General features: G+C 49.9%; 1 protein-coding gene across 1 annotated transcript in view; it reads left to right on the top strand.

Moving 5' to 3' along the window:
• The window catches only part of Jph2 (junctophilin 2), a 62638-nt gene extending 59546 nt beyond the window's left edge, over window positions 1-3092 (top strand). Inside the window, exons 5-6 of the mRNA XM_031372666.1 lie at window positions 581-675; window positions 1406-3092. Of these exons, the coding sequence (XP_031228526.1) occupies window positions 581-661 (81 nt within the window). The 3' untranslated portion in view covers window positions 662-675; window positions 1406-3092. The remainder of the gene's footprint in view (window positions 1-580; window positions 676-1405) is intronic.
• The last annotated feature ends 13648 nt before the right edge of the window (window positions 3093-16740 follow it).

Below are 16740 nucleotides of genomic sequence, written 5' to 3'. Positions count from 1 at the left end.
TGTGCGCGCGTGGAGTCGGGGGTAACTTGGGGGACTCGAGGCAGGACAGGACAGGTCAGGGGCTAACTTCAGGACCGTGGGATACTGAGTGTGGCCTAACTCTCAGAGTTTTTGAGCACAGGTGACAAGGCAGAGGAGCCACGGCAAGTGGGAGCCGGAGCTGTAGACTGCACCTGCGGGGTCTGTGGCATCGGCTAGCTCACCAGCCACTTCTCCGTTCAGGATGCAGCTGGGAGGTTTGGAGGGTGGGGTGGGGTGGGGTGTGGTAGAGGAAGATTCCAATAGGGCTTGAGTCCCTGGCCTCTATTGCTAGGTTTTAAGTTTTAAGTTTTAAGGATGGAGTTCCAGACTCCACTCCGCTTTTGATGTGGAGGACTGGGTTCATTAGTTTCAAGAATTTTTCCAGCTCTCCTGGTCTGCTAGAAACCCGGGCGCAGGGTCCAACTGTGGACAAGCCAGGGATGCTTTTAGGAGGATACGTCCACAAGCCCTGGCTTCTTTGCCCAGCTTTGTAATCTTGTTGCATTGTGGGGGTGTCTAGAGGCCCTGGGGACTTAGGCAGACTTCTTCCTCCCTTCAGGTACCTAACACGGTCCTCATCTGTATGGTGATCCTGCTGAACATCGGCCTGGCTATCCTATTCGTTCACCTCCTGACTTGACCCTCATCTACTAGGTATGACTAGAGAATGCAGCCTGGAAATCAGGGTGGTGGGGCTTGGTACTTGGTACTGGGCATGATCTTGCAGCTAGGTAAAGCCCGCCCCCTAGTGTACAGGTGTGATATTCCTTGTATCCCAGAATACTCAACTCCGTCTCTCCCCATTGACCCGCCACCACCTTCAGTTTCCTGTCCCTCCACATGCCCTTAGTTGGCTCTGTTTCCTTCCTAGGGTAGAATTTGGTCTGGGGCTAAAGGAGAGTGGCCCTCACTGGTGTGAGGATGTTCCTGCTGCTGGGACAAACCCTACAGCCTGAGTCTGGAGCTTGGCCACACTCCATCTTGCCCCCTGAGGAGATTCCTCAAGAGACCTCTTGCTTTGATCCTGGCTTAGCATGTCATAGAGGTTTCTAGACAGCCCCAGGAGGGAGGAAGTCTTTGTTCTGTCTCTGTTTAATAGCCAGTGGCAACGTTAGCCTCCTGGGGTCTAATGCTGAGCTCTGGACTGTCTCTGAGTCACTGGACACCTGAGGGCCCTTTCTTCAGGCACTTAGGACTTTGGGGTCCAAAGAATCCAAGTGACCCAGAAGACAGAAGGGAAGGGACAGGATCGGAGGGCCAGGAGGGAACAGGAGGAGGCTCAAGGGCCTGTCTCTGACACCCTTGCAAAGCAGAGGCCTGGTCCCTGCCCTTCTTGTAGCTCAGCCTTGGGCGCCATCTGATGACTGGTGTTGTCTCTATCCAGAGCCAGGAGTTCCACTGAGGATGCCAGGACCTGTTTTTCTGCAATGCCAAGCAGGTGTCCCAGGAGGATGGGACTGCAGACCTAAAGCCTTGCTCACATCCACTCCATGGACATTTAAGGAGGCCTCCCGTGAGCCCATGCTGGGTGCCAGAGTGTCAGAGGAAGAGAATGTCTAGGTACCCTCCAGGGTAAAGGAAACCCTGAGGGACTAGCCCTGGACTCATGAGCCCCCTTTGCTCCTGCACCTGTCCTCAGCTCTGCCCCACCTTGCCCTGCCACCCTTCCCTGGGCTTTTGTGTGTTTTGAGAGATATCACGAAAGCAAGATATTACTATAGATCTGTCCCTCCTCCCACTACCCTGCCCCCAGTCTAGTCCTCTGGCTGATGGCTTGAGGCTGTCCAGGAGGACGAGGGGTGCAGAAGTCCCTTGGGTAGTGCAGTTGTCCCCAGCCCATGCCACTCAGAGTTTGCAGAGTTCTGGAGGGCAGCATAGGAAACAGAGAAGCCCAGTTGAATATACCAGCAGGAAATGTTCTGCATCCCCCAGCCAGTTCAGTTGGCATCCCCTAGGACCAGTAATGGGGGGAGACCTAAGCATCCGAGCCTTTGGCTGGGAAGCCACCTACAGGGGCCTGGGTGGGGGGGGGCTAAAAAGGCAAGGCATGTTGGTGATGGCCCCTGATTTTGAGTGTGTCTGAGCCTGAGGCTGGAGTTCATTTAGGGTTGTGGATGTTCCCTGGGCATTGTGTAGGAGCTCTGGGCCTGAGAGCTACAGTGACTGTGATGTCCTAGGAATTGGCTTAGCCCTGTCCCCCATCAAAGCCACTGTGGGATCAGGGGAGCATGGCACGGAAATCTGTGGAAGTCAATAGCTGTCTCCCTGGTGCACGTTCTCTGGCGGAGGCTGGAGACAAGCCTTACTCAGGGAGACAGGGGCAAGTCCGGGTTCTAGCTGGGTGCATCCCGTGCAACCATGATTCGTGCTTGGCAAAAGGTTTACCCGCATGCACCTCACTTAAAGAAGTTTGCACCACGCTGCGTGTCTGGGCCCTCAGGCTTGCTGGGTGTAGCATGGCAGTACAGGCCTACTGGTTCCCTGTTCCCAGGAGGATGGAAGAGAAGAGTTTCCGGGCCCCTCAAGTTTAGAGAAGAGGAGGCGATGGCATCCAAGCTGAGCTGGAGGAAACTGAAGATGCTCTGACTTCATCTGTCTGGACCTCTTGGGCTTGGGCATGGAAGCCAGGCATCCTCCCAGGGGAGCCTCGAACTGGGCATTGAGGATCAGTTTCCTTTTCTTCTAAGTCCACAGGCAACCTCTCCTCTAGAGTCACACTGGCTGCTCCCAGCACTGCCTGGGCGTGGTGGCTTGGTTGGAATCGCTTTTCTACTGAGAGGAGCCTGCAGATGTTCCTGTACCTGCCAGTGTAGGCAGGACTTTGCCTCTGGTTGGGGTTTTCCTGGATTCTAGGGAATGAAGGGGTGGGCAGAGGTTACTCAAGAGTGACAGGCCCTAGGCCTTGGTTCTGAGGTCATTGCTCTACTCTGGGTGTGGTCCTGCCCGGAGAACAAGCTTGTGACTGTCAGAGCTATCAGAGCTGTTTTTTGGGGGAGGGTATGGATTGAGGGGTTAGGATTCAGGATGCCAAGTCTGTGCCAAAATAAATCCGCATCTGCTCACAGGTTCAACCTTGCTGTGGTGTCTACTTGGGGATCCTGGATGAGGGATGGGGGCTGCTGGGTAAAGGACACGAGGAGAGGCTGAGAGACAGCCAGTCCTACTCCATCCCATTCTCTTTCGGAAGATGCTCCCATAAAGCACTGATGAGTGGCTGAGGGGCCTCCAGTCTGGAGAAGAGGTCCAGGACCATGCACACATCTCTTATAGTCTCTTTCCAAAAGCTGCTCTGGTTGGCCTATGGCAGCATCTAACAGTCTGCCCTTTGAGGCTCTCTGGACTCTAGTCCTGGATTAGACACTTTATGTCTGGAGCCTCCATTTATGGTGCCCCATCTATAAAATGGGGGCAACTCTGCCTGCCTCCTGGGGTTACCATTTGGATGGGTCTGGAGGTTTGGCTCAGTGGGTAAGGCACTGTGCAAGCATGAGGACCTGAGTCTGGAGCAATGGAATCTACACAAAAGTGGAATGTGGTGATGTGCACCCATAACTCCATCTCTTGGTGCTTGCCGGCCAGCTAGCTTAGCAGAAATGGTATACTCCATGTTGAATGAGGGACTCTGCCTCAAAAATTATGGTGGAGAGGCAACTGAGGAAGACATCTTGATGCCAACCCCTGGCTCTGTGTGACCCACAAGGCAAGTGCACTGCACACACACACACACACACACACACACACACACACACACCAGAGCTATAGGAAGCAGCTGAGATATATTTATCTCATGACTCTCACACTGTTGTGTGTGATAACATCCTCTTGCATTTTGAGGTAGAGACTCCTGGAGCACTAAAGGCATAAGAGGTGACTTGAGCATCCACTTGCAGACTGTCTGATTGGAAGTACCAAGGCCATCTTACCCTCCACAGAGACTGGGGGCAGGGGGTGGGCGAAGAGGTGGGCTTACCTGGATTGCCCACAGCGGGTTCCTGAAGGGAGAAGGGTCTCTAGCTTCACTGGGAACAAGCAATGGCCATCAAGGTCCCCTCACAGCTAGTAGCCAGGGAGACCTCAAGAGGACCGAGCCTGTCACCACTGAGCTGTGCCATATGCCACCAGGAGCTCTGGCAGCTCAGCACTGCTGCTGACTGGCTGTGTACACCTGTGGGTGCCTTCAGTTCTCTTTGTTCCCTTGCACCATGGAGAATAGCTCCTCACAGGAGAGCTGCTTTGAACCACATACGTATTCTGGATGGAGAAGAGGACGTGAAAACTCTATACCCTCATGATTCCCAGGAGGAAGGTTGGCTGCAGGGTACCTAGGAGGGTCAGTGCCAATGGGAATGGGGGCAGAATTTGTTTAACCTGCAAAGCCTTTAATAACATTCACAGAGGGGAAGGGATGGGTACCTGGCCAATGGCCATTTGATCTGCAGACTGGCTGGGGTTTCTGGGACACGGGAAGACTGCTGGGATCTTGCTGGAACACTGAATACTGAGTCAGGTAAGGCTGACCAGATGGGCGACCCCTGGTGGCTTAGATATACAACACAGTCTGGCGGATGTCTTTTTCAGTCTTGGTTCCTGACTGTCCCCTGACCTGTGTGGCTCTGGAGCCATTTTGAGGTATTTTATAAGGTGGGGAGTAGTGGACATTGGTAAGGGCTGTGGTGATTGACCATTGCCTTGTGGCAGAGAAGAGAGGGAGTTAGGAGTGTAAAGGCACATTTGAGATCTGTAGCAAGCAGTTTCAGCATCCTGGAGGGACCCACAGGGAACCTGGCTGTGTTGAGACTCTGGCCCAGTTGTGATCTTTGGAGGCACCAAGCTTGACAGATGTATATGAAAACCTACCTTGGACCTGTATAAATAAAAACCAACACCTGGATGGTAAAATGCCAACACACCTTGAAAGCACGCTGAAGAATGCATGCTGACCGTATCTCTGGAAGCAGACACCTGTCCTCTTGCCACGCCCACTCGTCTACTCCAGTAAAATCTGCAATATGGGGTTAAAAGCCTGATTAAGGACAAGAGGCATTATGACTTCAAAGGGAATTTGTGCCTCCTGGGTATTCAGACAGTCGTTGGCATCTCCTAACTCAGATGTGTTCCAGATTAGTCTTTCCAATCGTCAACACACCTTCTTATTTAGGCATATAGGTACCCCAAGAAATGATTCGTAAATGGCTAAGATTAGGCATTGTCTCCTGGCCAGCACAACATTTCAACATATCCTAATTTAATTCCATGCTGTCCTTAGCTTGGAATTTCTCTCAAGGAATCTGCCTTATCAGACAGGTTGTCCTCAGAGTTAGCAACAGAGGTCAAGCACATAGTTAGAATTCTCAGGGCAGTCCCACAGAAGACAGAACTGTTTTACATACTAGAGAGTAATTGAAGGGCTTCCCTCACTTAAGGGCATTAGCAGGAACTGTTAGATCGGAACTTCCAGCTTGCCTCCAGCAGACCCAGAGAATTACAGGAACTGCTAGATTGGAACTTTCTGGTACTTGCCTCCAGCAGACCCAGAGAATTAGCATGGGATTACCCAAATAGCCCCAGCGGGGAGGGCACCACCGCTCTTCTGCTCGCTTCACACCTGGATACCTGATCTTACTGACCTTGAGGTAAGCATCCCTTGCCTACGTGATCTTACTGACCTTGATGTGACTGTCACCTGCCTACGTGACTTTTGTCATTCGCCCTGTTTTCTGTATACCATATAAGCCTGTTTTTCACTTTGTGCAGGGTTGGCACTCTGACTAGAACTAGAACTTGAATGGACTAGGACTTAGATTCATGAAGTCTGCAGCCCCCTGGGCCCAGAGCTCTTGGGCCCAGGGAGTGTAGCACCAGTCTAGAGGAGATGGCTGCTGCTTTAGACCCAGTGTGTTTCAGGTGGCCTCAGATGTACCTCAACTGCTGAGCTGCCAGATTTCTCATTTTTCTTTTGCAATGACTGTAAAAGCCTCATGCCATTTTTAAGAAATACATTCAGATTCAGCATACTCTTTTGTTGACTCTGTCTGTCATCTGCCGAACTGTTGCCCACCTGACCAGAGCTCTTATCCTGCAGAAAACGTGGTCCCCGCAACGAACCCGGTCCGTGGCACTCTCTCCTCTCTGCCTGTTTGCTCCACTGCTTGGAGGAGCTGGTCCATGCTATCCCTCTACTCCCTTTCCTGGGGCAGAAGAGTAAACAGTGTGGCTCAGCTCACAGATCTACCTACAATCAGGTTGCTGTTTCAGCCCCTGATTCTGCTCCTTGACAACTTCCTTCTCTGGGGCAGCGATGGCCAGTGTGCAACTGGGTATGTAGTAAAATACTTCTAATCATACCAGCCATGGCATGAGCATAAGAGAACCATGCCATAACTCCCCTCCTTGGTTTTAAAGATGAGAAAACTAAGACTTGGAGAAATGGGGTGAGTGGTCCAGGTGCCATGGATGTAGGGGGAGGTAAAGCTGGGACCAAACCAAGAGCCTATATTCATCTCGCTTAAACATTCACCCTCACTGGACAAAGGAGTCAGTGCCATGACCAGAGAAAAGGCAGCTGAGGGTAGATGGCTTCTAGACAGAGTGGTGTGTGTGTGTGTGTGTGTGTGTGTGTGTGTGTGTGTGTGTGTGTGTGTGTGAAAGAGAGAGACAGAGACAGAGACAGACAGAGACAGACAGAGACAGACAGAGACAGACAGAGACAGAGAGACAGAGACAGAGAGAGACAGAGACATGCATGCTCTGGGGCCTGGGGCCTGAGCCTAGGTCACCAGGCTTTATGACAAGCACCTTTAACTATAATTCATCTCCTTGTTTTGCTTTTAGTGGAGACTTCTGGTATCTTAGGAGGGCTTTGTAGCCAACAACAACGTTGAACCTCTAGCTTTTGCCTCCACAGCGCTGTGATTAGAGGCAGGTACCACCACACCACATTTTTACACTGCTGGGTAAGGGGGAAGGTTTGTGCATGTTTGGCAAGCGTTACTGGAATCGAGCTCCATCTCCCAAGTGACAAACCCAAGTTTTCCTCCTGCCTCTAGTTGCCCATTGGATGCTTATGGGCCCAGCTGACAAGTCCTTGAGTGAGAATGGCCTGTACAATCCCTTTGCATTAAAGACAGTTTTCTAAAACTTGGATCAAGAAAATGTGGTTGACACTGAACCTTCCCTGGCTGTAGATGAAGGGCAGGGGATACAGACAGGGAGAGCCTTGGGATAGAGGTGTGGCCAAAAGAAAACTGTTGCTTCTGGCTCTAGGGAGTTAGTTAGCCATCAGAAGAGTTATAGGAAGTCCGCGGGGGCCCAACTCCACCTCTACGGCATAGTGTTCAGGAATGGGGATGGATCTTCTCCTTGGCTTCCACAGCAGTTCCTAATGATTTCCCCTCACCTCTGTCCCACTCTGCCCTCCAGCTTTCTTGCAGACATTTGGGCTGTCTCAGACTCTCTCTGTATACAGGCCCTGGGAAGTCTGCAGGGGAACTGGGAAGATGCGTGGAGGCAAGTCACGTGGGCATGCCTCCATATCTCACCCTCTGCTTCTGGACAGCACTTGCTTGCCTCTTGAAGCCACTCCAGTCTCCAGAAGCACAGAGACTAGTTGTGCAGTCTCTGAGAAGGAGGGCAGTTGGTGGCTCGTTCTGGCTGATGAGATGGGTTGTTGAAATCAGTTGGCCAGATTGTCTGCCTGCCCGGGAATACGGTTTGGCAGCTTCTGCTGAAGTTAAACACGTACCCACCCTATGATCCAGGATTCTCACTCCCACGTATTTACCCAAAATAAACGGAAGCATATGTCCAAGAAGACGTGAACAAGAATGTTCACAGTGGCTCTGGGCATCACTGCCAAAAACCAGAAACACATGCAACTGTCAACAGGCGAACTAGGAAACAAACAGCTCTGTCCATCACTAGGGATCCGCTCCAGAATAGTGAGGAGTAACGACAGACGACAGGATCCCATCTAAAAGCCACCATAGCAGGCGAGAGAATCAGACACATGAATGGCATGGAGGGCGAAGTGAAGGACTCCAGACGGCAACACTGGGCTTCAGTGAGAGTCAGACAGTGGTGGCCTGGGAGGAGGTGGTAGTAGAGAGGGACTGGCTGAGGAGGGGTGTGAGTGAGTTTGGGGGGGGGGGAACGAGAAAGCATACATCTGGACAGGGATGGTGATAACACATGGCCCACTCACACACATTTACACACACACACATACACACACTCAGACATAGTCATATACACTTACACACACATGCATTCACATATACTCACACTCATACATACACACATACACACACATGCATTCACACACACTTACACACTCATGCATACACATACACACTCACACACATACACATGCTTACACACATACACACTCATGTGAACAGATACACTCACATACACACACAAAGATGAATTGTCAAAGAACAAATTTAGTTTGAAAGAAATCTAGGACTCACAAATGAGAGAAAGAATTGGTATATGTCTTTCCAAAGTTGGATTAGTTCCACTCAGCGTTGTCTACAATTGTGTCTGTTTTCCTTCACACTCTATGATTTTACATGTTTCTATGAGGTAGTAATTGTGAATAGCGCTATCGCAAACATCAGTATGCAAGAGAAAACAAGAGTCTTGGATCTTGTGAGGAGAGTGCAAGGAGGGGGAGGGGCAGGTGGGCCTCTCCAGGGGCCTAGCCTTCTGCAGCCAGGTCTGGCCTCTGGCTCGCCATCTCCTGGGAGGGGCCGCCAGCTCCCTGGCAGGCCTTATGTGTAGGTTCCTTCTCTTCTGGAGGGAAATGAACTCCGAAGACAGCCACAGCAGGCACAGGTGCATAGCCAAGTGGCCAGAGGCAAGTAGAGGTAAAGAAAGCGTCGCCACCCTCCCTTTACCCCCGGTGACCTCAAGTGCCGCCTCCTTTCCAGGAAGGGAGATCCGTGGTAAAATCAGCTTTTCTTGGTCTGATTGCAGGGCTGCGGGTTTTATTCCTGGTGACCACCCCGCTGCTCTACCTTTCTGCTTAAAAGAGAGATCTGGGTGGCACCTCCTTCAATCCAAGGGTACATTTTACTCCTGTGACATTTCTGGAGTCTGCGAGATCTACTCCTTTTGTGGTTACAGGCTCCAGACCTGGACTCACTGGACCAACTGCTGCTTAGTGAAAGGAACAACCAACCAACCAATCAACCAACCAACCAACAAACAAACAACAAAACCCCTCCAAACCAAACCAACCAACCAACTAAACAAAGGAAGCCAACTGGGTACCCATTTGCCCATGCATCCACCAGATAGGAGGTGCAGAGGTGAAGGTGCCTAGGTGGATCTGTCTTGGCGGACTGAATGCTTTGAAGGGTTTACTGCACACCAAGTGTTATTAATTAAATTGTCGCCAGAGCCACTTCAGGATGGCTGTACTTGCTGGGAGAGGTCTTGGACATGGAGCCTAAGCATGAAGCTCAGTTGCCTGTGTTACTTACTTTGTTTATTTCAGATCTGGATTCGAATGCATTGCTTTTCCCGTAGAGTGCAATTTAGCTTCAGGATTATTTATTTAAGGCGCAGTTCTTAATTGTTACCACCAGGGGGCACACCTGCTCCACACGTGAAAGCCGATTTGCTCTAGAAGACACTGATTTAAAAATAAAATCATCGTCATTGTTACTTGCTTTATTCTATATGTTCCTCATGTCAGTTCTGAGGTTTGAGGCAGTGCTGTGTTATGCAGATAAGACTCCAGGATTTGCTCTTCTGGAGGAGCCAGGTTCAATTCCCAGCACCCACATGACAGCTTACAATAGTCTGTAACTCTAGTTCCAGGGGATTTGATACCCTCACACAGACATACATGAAGGTAAAACACCAATGCAATAAAATAAAACAAAATAAAATAAAGTAAAATAAAATAAAATAAAACCCAAGATTCAAAAGCAGGTCTGTGCACCTGCCTTTGAAACCCGCCTTTCACCATGTCTTCAGTGGAGGTCACTTAGATGAGATGCTTGCAGCTGCATAGGGAGGGCAAGCATGGGGGTTTTCTTTTTGTGTGTGGCTAGCAGAGGTTTTAAAGCACATTGGATGTAATACTTTTTTGGCAGAGCCGTGTCTCCACTTAGCCACACTCTTCATTAAGCCCTCTTGTATGCCACCCTACTCACATTTACCTGCCCAATCCCGAGGCACTTGAATTTACAATTACATTCGTGATCAGTAAGTTTGTTGGCACAGTTACACAGACGTTTTGTGGACTAGCATCAAAGGGCACAGGAAAAATGTGAGGGTGGAGTTTGGAAGTTAAGTCAGAAAGTTGGTTATGGTTAAGTGTCGTGCTGGAGATGTGGGAAGGTGGCCTTGTGGTGCAGCGTTCACACCTGACACATTAGTGGCTTCCCTGTCACACACTCCAGTCAGTATCTGTGAATCACCTAGGTGAAGAGTGGGGAACTTGGGGGAGGGGTGTGTCACTATTTGCTTGTGGAACCCTCCCAGGAGAGGGGTGATTCACATCCCCGCACGGAGTCAGTCCTGATCCAAGCCTGTTGCCTTTTGCCTTACTTAGCGAGCCACTGGCTGGACACAACTGACATTGTTATCAGCTTCCCACTGTTATGGAAGGAGCTGAGTGTCCCCAAATTTGCGAAGTGAAGCCCTGGTCTCCAGGGCCTCAGAATGTGGCGTCTTAGGAAAGGAACTTTAAACAGGGGTTAGGTCAAAGCGAGGCTGTTTGTGTGAACTTGAATTCAGTCCACCTGATTTCCTCATGACAGGAGATTTGACACACGCGGAGACTCCGGGCTATGGTGGGAGGACAGAGGTGCAGGGGGCTGACTGTGTGAAGCATCCATGACAGTGAATGGGACAGCAAAGGGGATCTGCTGGTCAGGGATTCCAGCACATCCTGGAGGCCACCTTCACGGAAACAAGGATTCTTCTGCAGAGAGGTCATCTTCAAAAGCTACTGGACGGTTAAGGGAGATGACTCCGCCGTTAAAGGCTGGGCTCGCAACTGAAAATATTAGACAGCTACCGGGATACGTGCTCCACCACAGCAGAGATGCGAGATTAAAAATGGGCAACATGCAAAGCTAGAAAAGAGCACCCATCAGGGGAGAAAGCACGGGGCTTTGCTAATAACAGAGGGAGCTTCGGCAATACCCATGACCCAGCTGTAGCCAAGGAGCCACCATGTGCCAGGAAAGCTGCACACAGGTAAAGACAGGTATGTTAGTGACTGAAGCCAATTTCAGGATGACAAATAGTTGTTTTCTTTCATTTGTGGTTCCTATATTTCATATAGCTACATAACTTCATGTATGGATATATGGTGTGAAGGTAGAAACGAAACTAGGGGGACAGTGGGGACTAATGGGAGGAAGAGAAGAGGAAGGCTAATGGGGGGCAGGGCTCTACATACCATAATGTATGGGAACACAAATTAATCTATTGTAAAACAGAGCTGCCGGCTGTGATGGACACTTTAATCCCCGCCTAGGGAAGCAGAGGCAGATAGATCCCTGTGAGTTAGATGCTGGTCTGGTCTACATAGTGTGTTCTGGGCCAGCAATCATACATAGTGAGATACTGTCTCAAAACAAACAAAGAAACACCAAAACAAAAACTACTGGAGCTGGAGAGATGGCTCAGAGATTAGGAGCACTTGTTGTTCTTGCAAAGGACCCAGGTTGGATTCCCAGTTCCCACATGGAGGCTTATAACTGTCTACAACTCCAGTTCCAGGGGATCCAATGCCTTCTTCCGGTCTCTGAAGGGACTAATCATGCATGTAGTACACATACATGCAGGTAGGACATTCATATACATAAAAGTAAGAAATAAATAAAAATTAAAACAAAAAACCTAAACCTGCAACATTCTCTGTTGTGTATTATTACATTGTATCTAAGTTTGCTATAAGAAGTAGAGTTCTGAAGGCTCTGAGGGTGTGCATCAGAATTATGTCTCTCAGCACCCAGACTGCTATGTGTGCAAGTCTGCACTCATACAATGTCCACACATGTTTTTAAAAGGTAAAATCTTTACAAAAAAGAAAAGAAAAGAAAACCAAGTGTAATATTTAGTATTGATCTTTTAGGGAGCAGCAGAGTCTCACTGTGTAGTCCTGGCTGTCCTGGAACTCACTCTATAGCTCCGGCTGGCCTTGAACTCACAGGGATCCACCTGCCTCAGCCTTCCAATTCTAGGATAAAGGTATGCGCCAGCACTGCCCAGCTTTCTGTTTAATCTTCTAAGGGGCCTCTCCTCACCTTCAGATTGACAGCAGGGCTGCCTGCTGTTCTTGCTCATGGTGTTTGTGTCTTCTGCTCATCATGACAATGCAGGACTTCAGAGTCCCTCTGGGAATCCTTGTTTACTGTGCATTCCTCCAGACTCCTTCCCCAAAGCTTGGGAATCCCACCAGTACCATTGTCCGTGGAGCCAAAGTGAATGTGTGTGTGTGCACGTGTGCGTGTGTGTGTGTGTGTGTGTGTGCGTGTGTGTGTGTGTGTGTGTGTACATGTGAATGTGTTTGTGTGAGTGTGTGTACATGTGAGAGTGTGTGTATAAGTGTATGAGTCTATTGTGAGTGTGTGAGTATGTATGTATGAGTGTGTGAGAGTTTGTGTATGTGTGGGTGTGTTTATGACTGTGTGTGTGTCCAACTGTGTGGAGGACATGCTGTCAGTACACAAGATAACCCCTAGGCCACCATGCCCAGCCCCCTCTCCTAATGGTTTTCTGAAACATTCTTAAAATTTCCCCTGGAAGGTCAAACCCACAACCTTCACTCATGATGGGAACACACACTGGCTCTCACTCTGAACGGCTGACCTCCAGCACCTAGCGAGCTTGAGCTAATTAACTTTGTACAAATTGAAAAGCAGAACTGAATTGTCACTGATGTAGAGCTGGTAAGATGACCAAGCGGTTAGGAGCACTCTCTGGTCTTTTTGCATGTGAGTTCTTTCCAACTTTCAGGAGCAGATTATTTGCATGTTAGAGAGAGCAGGAATTAACATGAGAGCCAGGATGTAGTATATGTTGCATGCATATGATGGACAAATGTGTGCAAGGCATACTTCTGTGTCTGGTGTATGTGTATATAGGAGCTGTTTGTGGGTGGTATGTTTATGTATGCAGTATGTGTATATATATACTGTGTATGTATACATGTTTAAGAGTGTGACTTTGTTTGCTTTTGCATGGCATCTGCATGTGGAAAACATATATTGTGCCATGTGTGTATTTGGTATGTGATTCATTCATGAGCTCTGTGTTCTGTATCTGATGCATCCATGTGTGGGTCTGGTGTACATGTGGGTATATGTACTTGTGTGGTATTTGGGTGCTGTACATGTTATCACACATGAGTACCAGCCATATACATACACTACTATGAATATCATATAAACACAATACCCACACACCAATATGCACATCATGTACATACTAAGGTGCACTATCAATGCATATGAGCATCATAAATACAGTGTTACATACAAATGCACTCATGCCAGCTGGTCACACACATGTACACACATACTCACACATATACACACACTCATACACTCACACATATACACTCATATATACTCACATACATTCACACACACATACACTCACACATATATACACTCATACATACACATACACACACACATACTCACATGTACACACACACTCGCACACACATTCACTTTGGTTCTATGGACAATGGTACTGGTGGGATTCCCAAGTTTTGGGAAAGGAGTCTGGAGGGATGCACAGTAGACAAGGATTCCCAGAGGGACTCTGAAATCCTTTGCCATCATGATGATCAGAAGACACACATGGGAAACACTCAGGCATTTTATTCACTTAACACCTCTGCTCTCACAGCAGACACACATGCCACATCCCACAACACCGCCATGCAGCTAGTGGAGGCCTGGGCCCCAGAAGAGAGTGCACAGGGTGGAGTACAGACACTATATCTCATAGAGAGTAACTGACCTGCTCCAGACCAGCCTCCTGGAGCCATGTGGGCTCCTGGATGAGAAGTGATGTCACTGAGCACAGGCAGGCTGGGGTCTGGGAATTGGGAATCCCAGCAGGTTGGAGCCAAGTGTGGTTGGGCTCCATTTTGGCCCTGGTTTGGGCCTCGAGGACAAACCTGAGCCTGGCCGAGTTTCTGTGGCCTTGTGGGAGAGTCAAGGCCTGTTTTGGGTTTTGAGACCTGTCTCAGTCACTTCTGTATGGGGTGATTCAGCAAGACCTGTTTGGCCCTGCCTCTGCCCCACCGTGGCTGATGTAGAGCTTTGCCATTGGCCCTGTCAGTCACTCCATACCCTCTGTCACCCTTCCCCCCAATCCTATGTCATCTTACCTCTCTAAAAATCTCCCTCCCTGTGTCCTGAATTTATATAAGGAAGAGGCTGATGTTATAGACTTGAGTTCCTGCCTCGCTCGATAAGACTCCCGGCTTGGTGTTTCTTTTGGGCCATCGGTACTTGTCATCCCACTCTGCCAGCCCTGGAGAGACCCCAGAGGGACTGGGACCTCTGTCCTCTCTCCTCACTCTTCTCTCCTCTCTCCTCTCTCCTAAACCTGCTGGCAAGGAGCTGGCAAAGTGTCAATCCTAACAGTACCTTAAATGGAACCTAACCCCGGCCCCAACAAGCTTCCTAAGTGATTAACCCCTAGCATTAACTCCAACACCAATCACACAAAACCACTTCTAGTTCAACACCAACCCCGTTCATCCCACCCCAACCCTAAAACAACCATAGTCCCAACTATAAGTAATCCAACCTCAACCCCAGCCATTAACCCTACTCCAACCTCAAATCCTACTCCAGCTCTAAGCCTAGTCCAAACCTAACTGCAACCCAACCCCATCACCACCCAACCCTAATCTCAAAGGCTACCTCCCCAAGGAGGTACTTTTAATTTTCTGGATATGTGACTTGGTATATAAGGCTACAACTTTATAATTAATGTTTGTGTTTCCCGAAGCCACCAGAAGCAAAATTGGTATGTCTTTCTGACCAGTGTCCCTGGGGCCCAGTGGGGACAGGCAGGGTGGTGGCTCTGTTTCACATTCTTGAATGAGCAGATCGAGTTTGAGCACTGTGAACTCTGAACATTCTCCATGCTTGTGGCCCATACTCTGATGTGGAGAATCGTCTGGGTTCCTTCAGAAGGAAGAGGTCATCTCAGGGCCTGCCCTGCCTTCTTGTAGGGAAGGAAGACAGTAGAAGTAACTGTCTTCTGCTGGAGGAGGGTCTCCTCCAGGCTGTGGGGAAGGGCAAACAGAAGGCCTCAAGCAGGAGGCCTGCTCTGGGTAAGGAGGAGAGGCCCTTGGAGCAGTGGGGGTGGGCGGCCTGCAGCAGATCAATGCATTCTTAATGACAGGCTAGGGCTCATAGGTCCAAGCCAGACTGGCCCTGGCAGTGGAAGGTGTGTAGCTGTGGGAGTCACCAGCTCACACCAAGGCTGAGATGCAGAGCACAAGGACAAATGGGAGCTCCACGGGGTGTGGCCATGATCACTGTAGAACAGAGTGGGCTGCAATGGCTGCCAGTTCCTGAAGTGGAGGCAGCCCGTGGGTGAGGCTTGGGCTGGTGTTCGCAGGCTGGGGTTTGTATGTGTATGTACAACCGTAGTGTAGACAGTCTGGATGTGGCCCTACTGTGGCCATCAACTCAGGTGGCATCCTGAGTCTGCTTCTGTAGGAACACACCGGACCTCAGGTATAGGTTCTGAGTGTCTGAGTCGGGATCTTAGAGGGAAGGGAGGAATGGGGCAGTAGGCCAGCAGCTGAGGGAGGGCCAGATGCTGCAACCCTGCCCAAGGTGCCTCTACAATGGGGCTTCTCTATTGGCTGAGGCATTAGCTGTGGGCAGTTCTGGAGGATTCTTTGCTCCCTTCTCTTGCTAGGACAAGGTGTCACTATGAGTGGGAACAGTTGACATTCCTGAGCTGGGGAGGGATGTGGCCAATAAAGGAGACCTGGGGGACGTCAACAGCATTCACTCTGTCTTGTGCCTCCCACATCCCTGCCTCCAAGATTCATTTATTATGCTGGAGTCTCAGCCCCCAATGTCATAGAATGTGGAGGTTGTGGAAGACCATTAGGTCTAGAGACGAAGCTCTCATTGTTGGGATTTGTGCCCTTATAGACCCCACACAGTCGTCTCGACCTCCACCATGTGAGGGCACAGAACAGGTGTCTGTGACTGGGAAGCTGGTCCTCCCCAGCCTCTTGGCCTCCACAGCTGTGAGCAGAGACGCCTTTGGTGGTGAGCCCATCTCTGTACTCTGCTATGGTGGCTCAAACGGACAGAGACACTTTGCACTCACTTCAGTAGCCAAGAGGCCAGCCCAGGCAATGCAAATACTTGCCACAACCCCAAGAGCCAGGGACAACGGGGATGGGGAGCACACCTTGCTGGCCTCTGCTGGCCTCGGGCTCCGCTGGGTTGGGACTGTCTTCGTTGGTCTAGTGGTGTCTTGTAAAAGCAAGAGAAGTTATTCAACGTTGGAAGCCACTACCATGGCAATGGTGAGTTCTACACAGAAAGGAAACTGTAGCTTCAAGAAAGGTTTGTGTTCCACGCTGAGGGGCTGTGCTGACTCGACTGTGTGCGTGGTGGTTTATTTAGTTCGATTGCGGTTTTCCTCTCTCTTTCCAAGGAGGAGCACAACATGCTCTCTGGAGAGGAGAGCGCTCTCAGC

Source organism: Mastomys coucha, unplaced genomic scaffold (genome assembly GCF_008632895.1).
Source record: "Mastomys coucha isolate ucsf_1 unplaced genomic scaffold, UCSF_Mcou_1 pScaffold15, whole genome shotgun sequence".
In the NCBI taxonomy this organism is placed as follows: Eukaryota; Metazoa; Chordata; class Mammalia; order Rodentia; family Muridae; genus Mastomys; species Mastomys coucha.
Note: the sequence above shows the minus strand (reverse complement) of the source record. Positions and strands in the feature narration are given on the sequence as shown.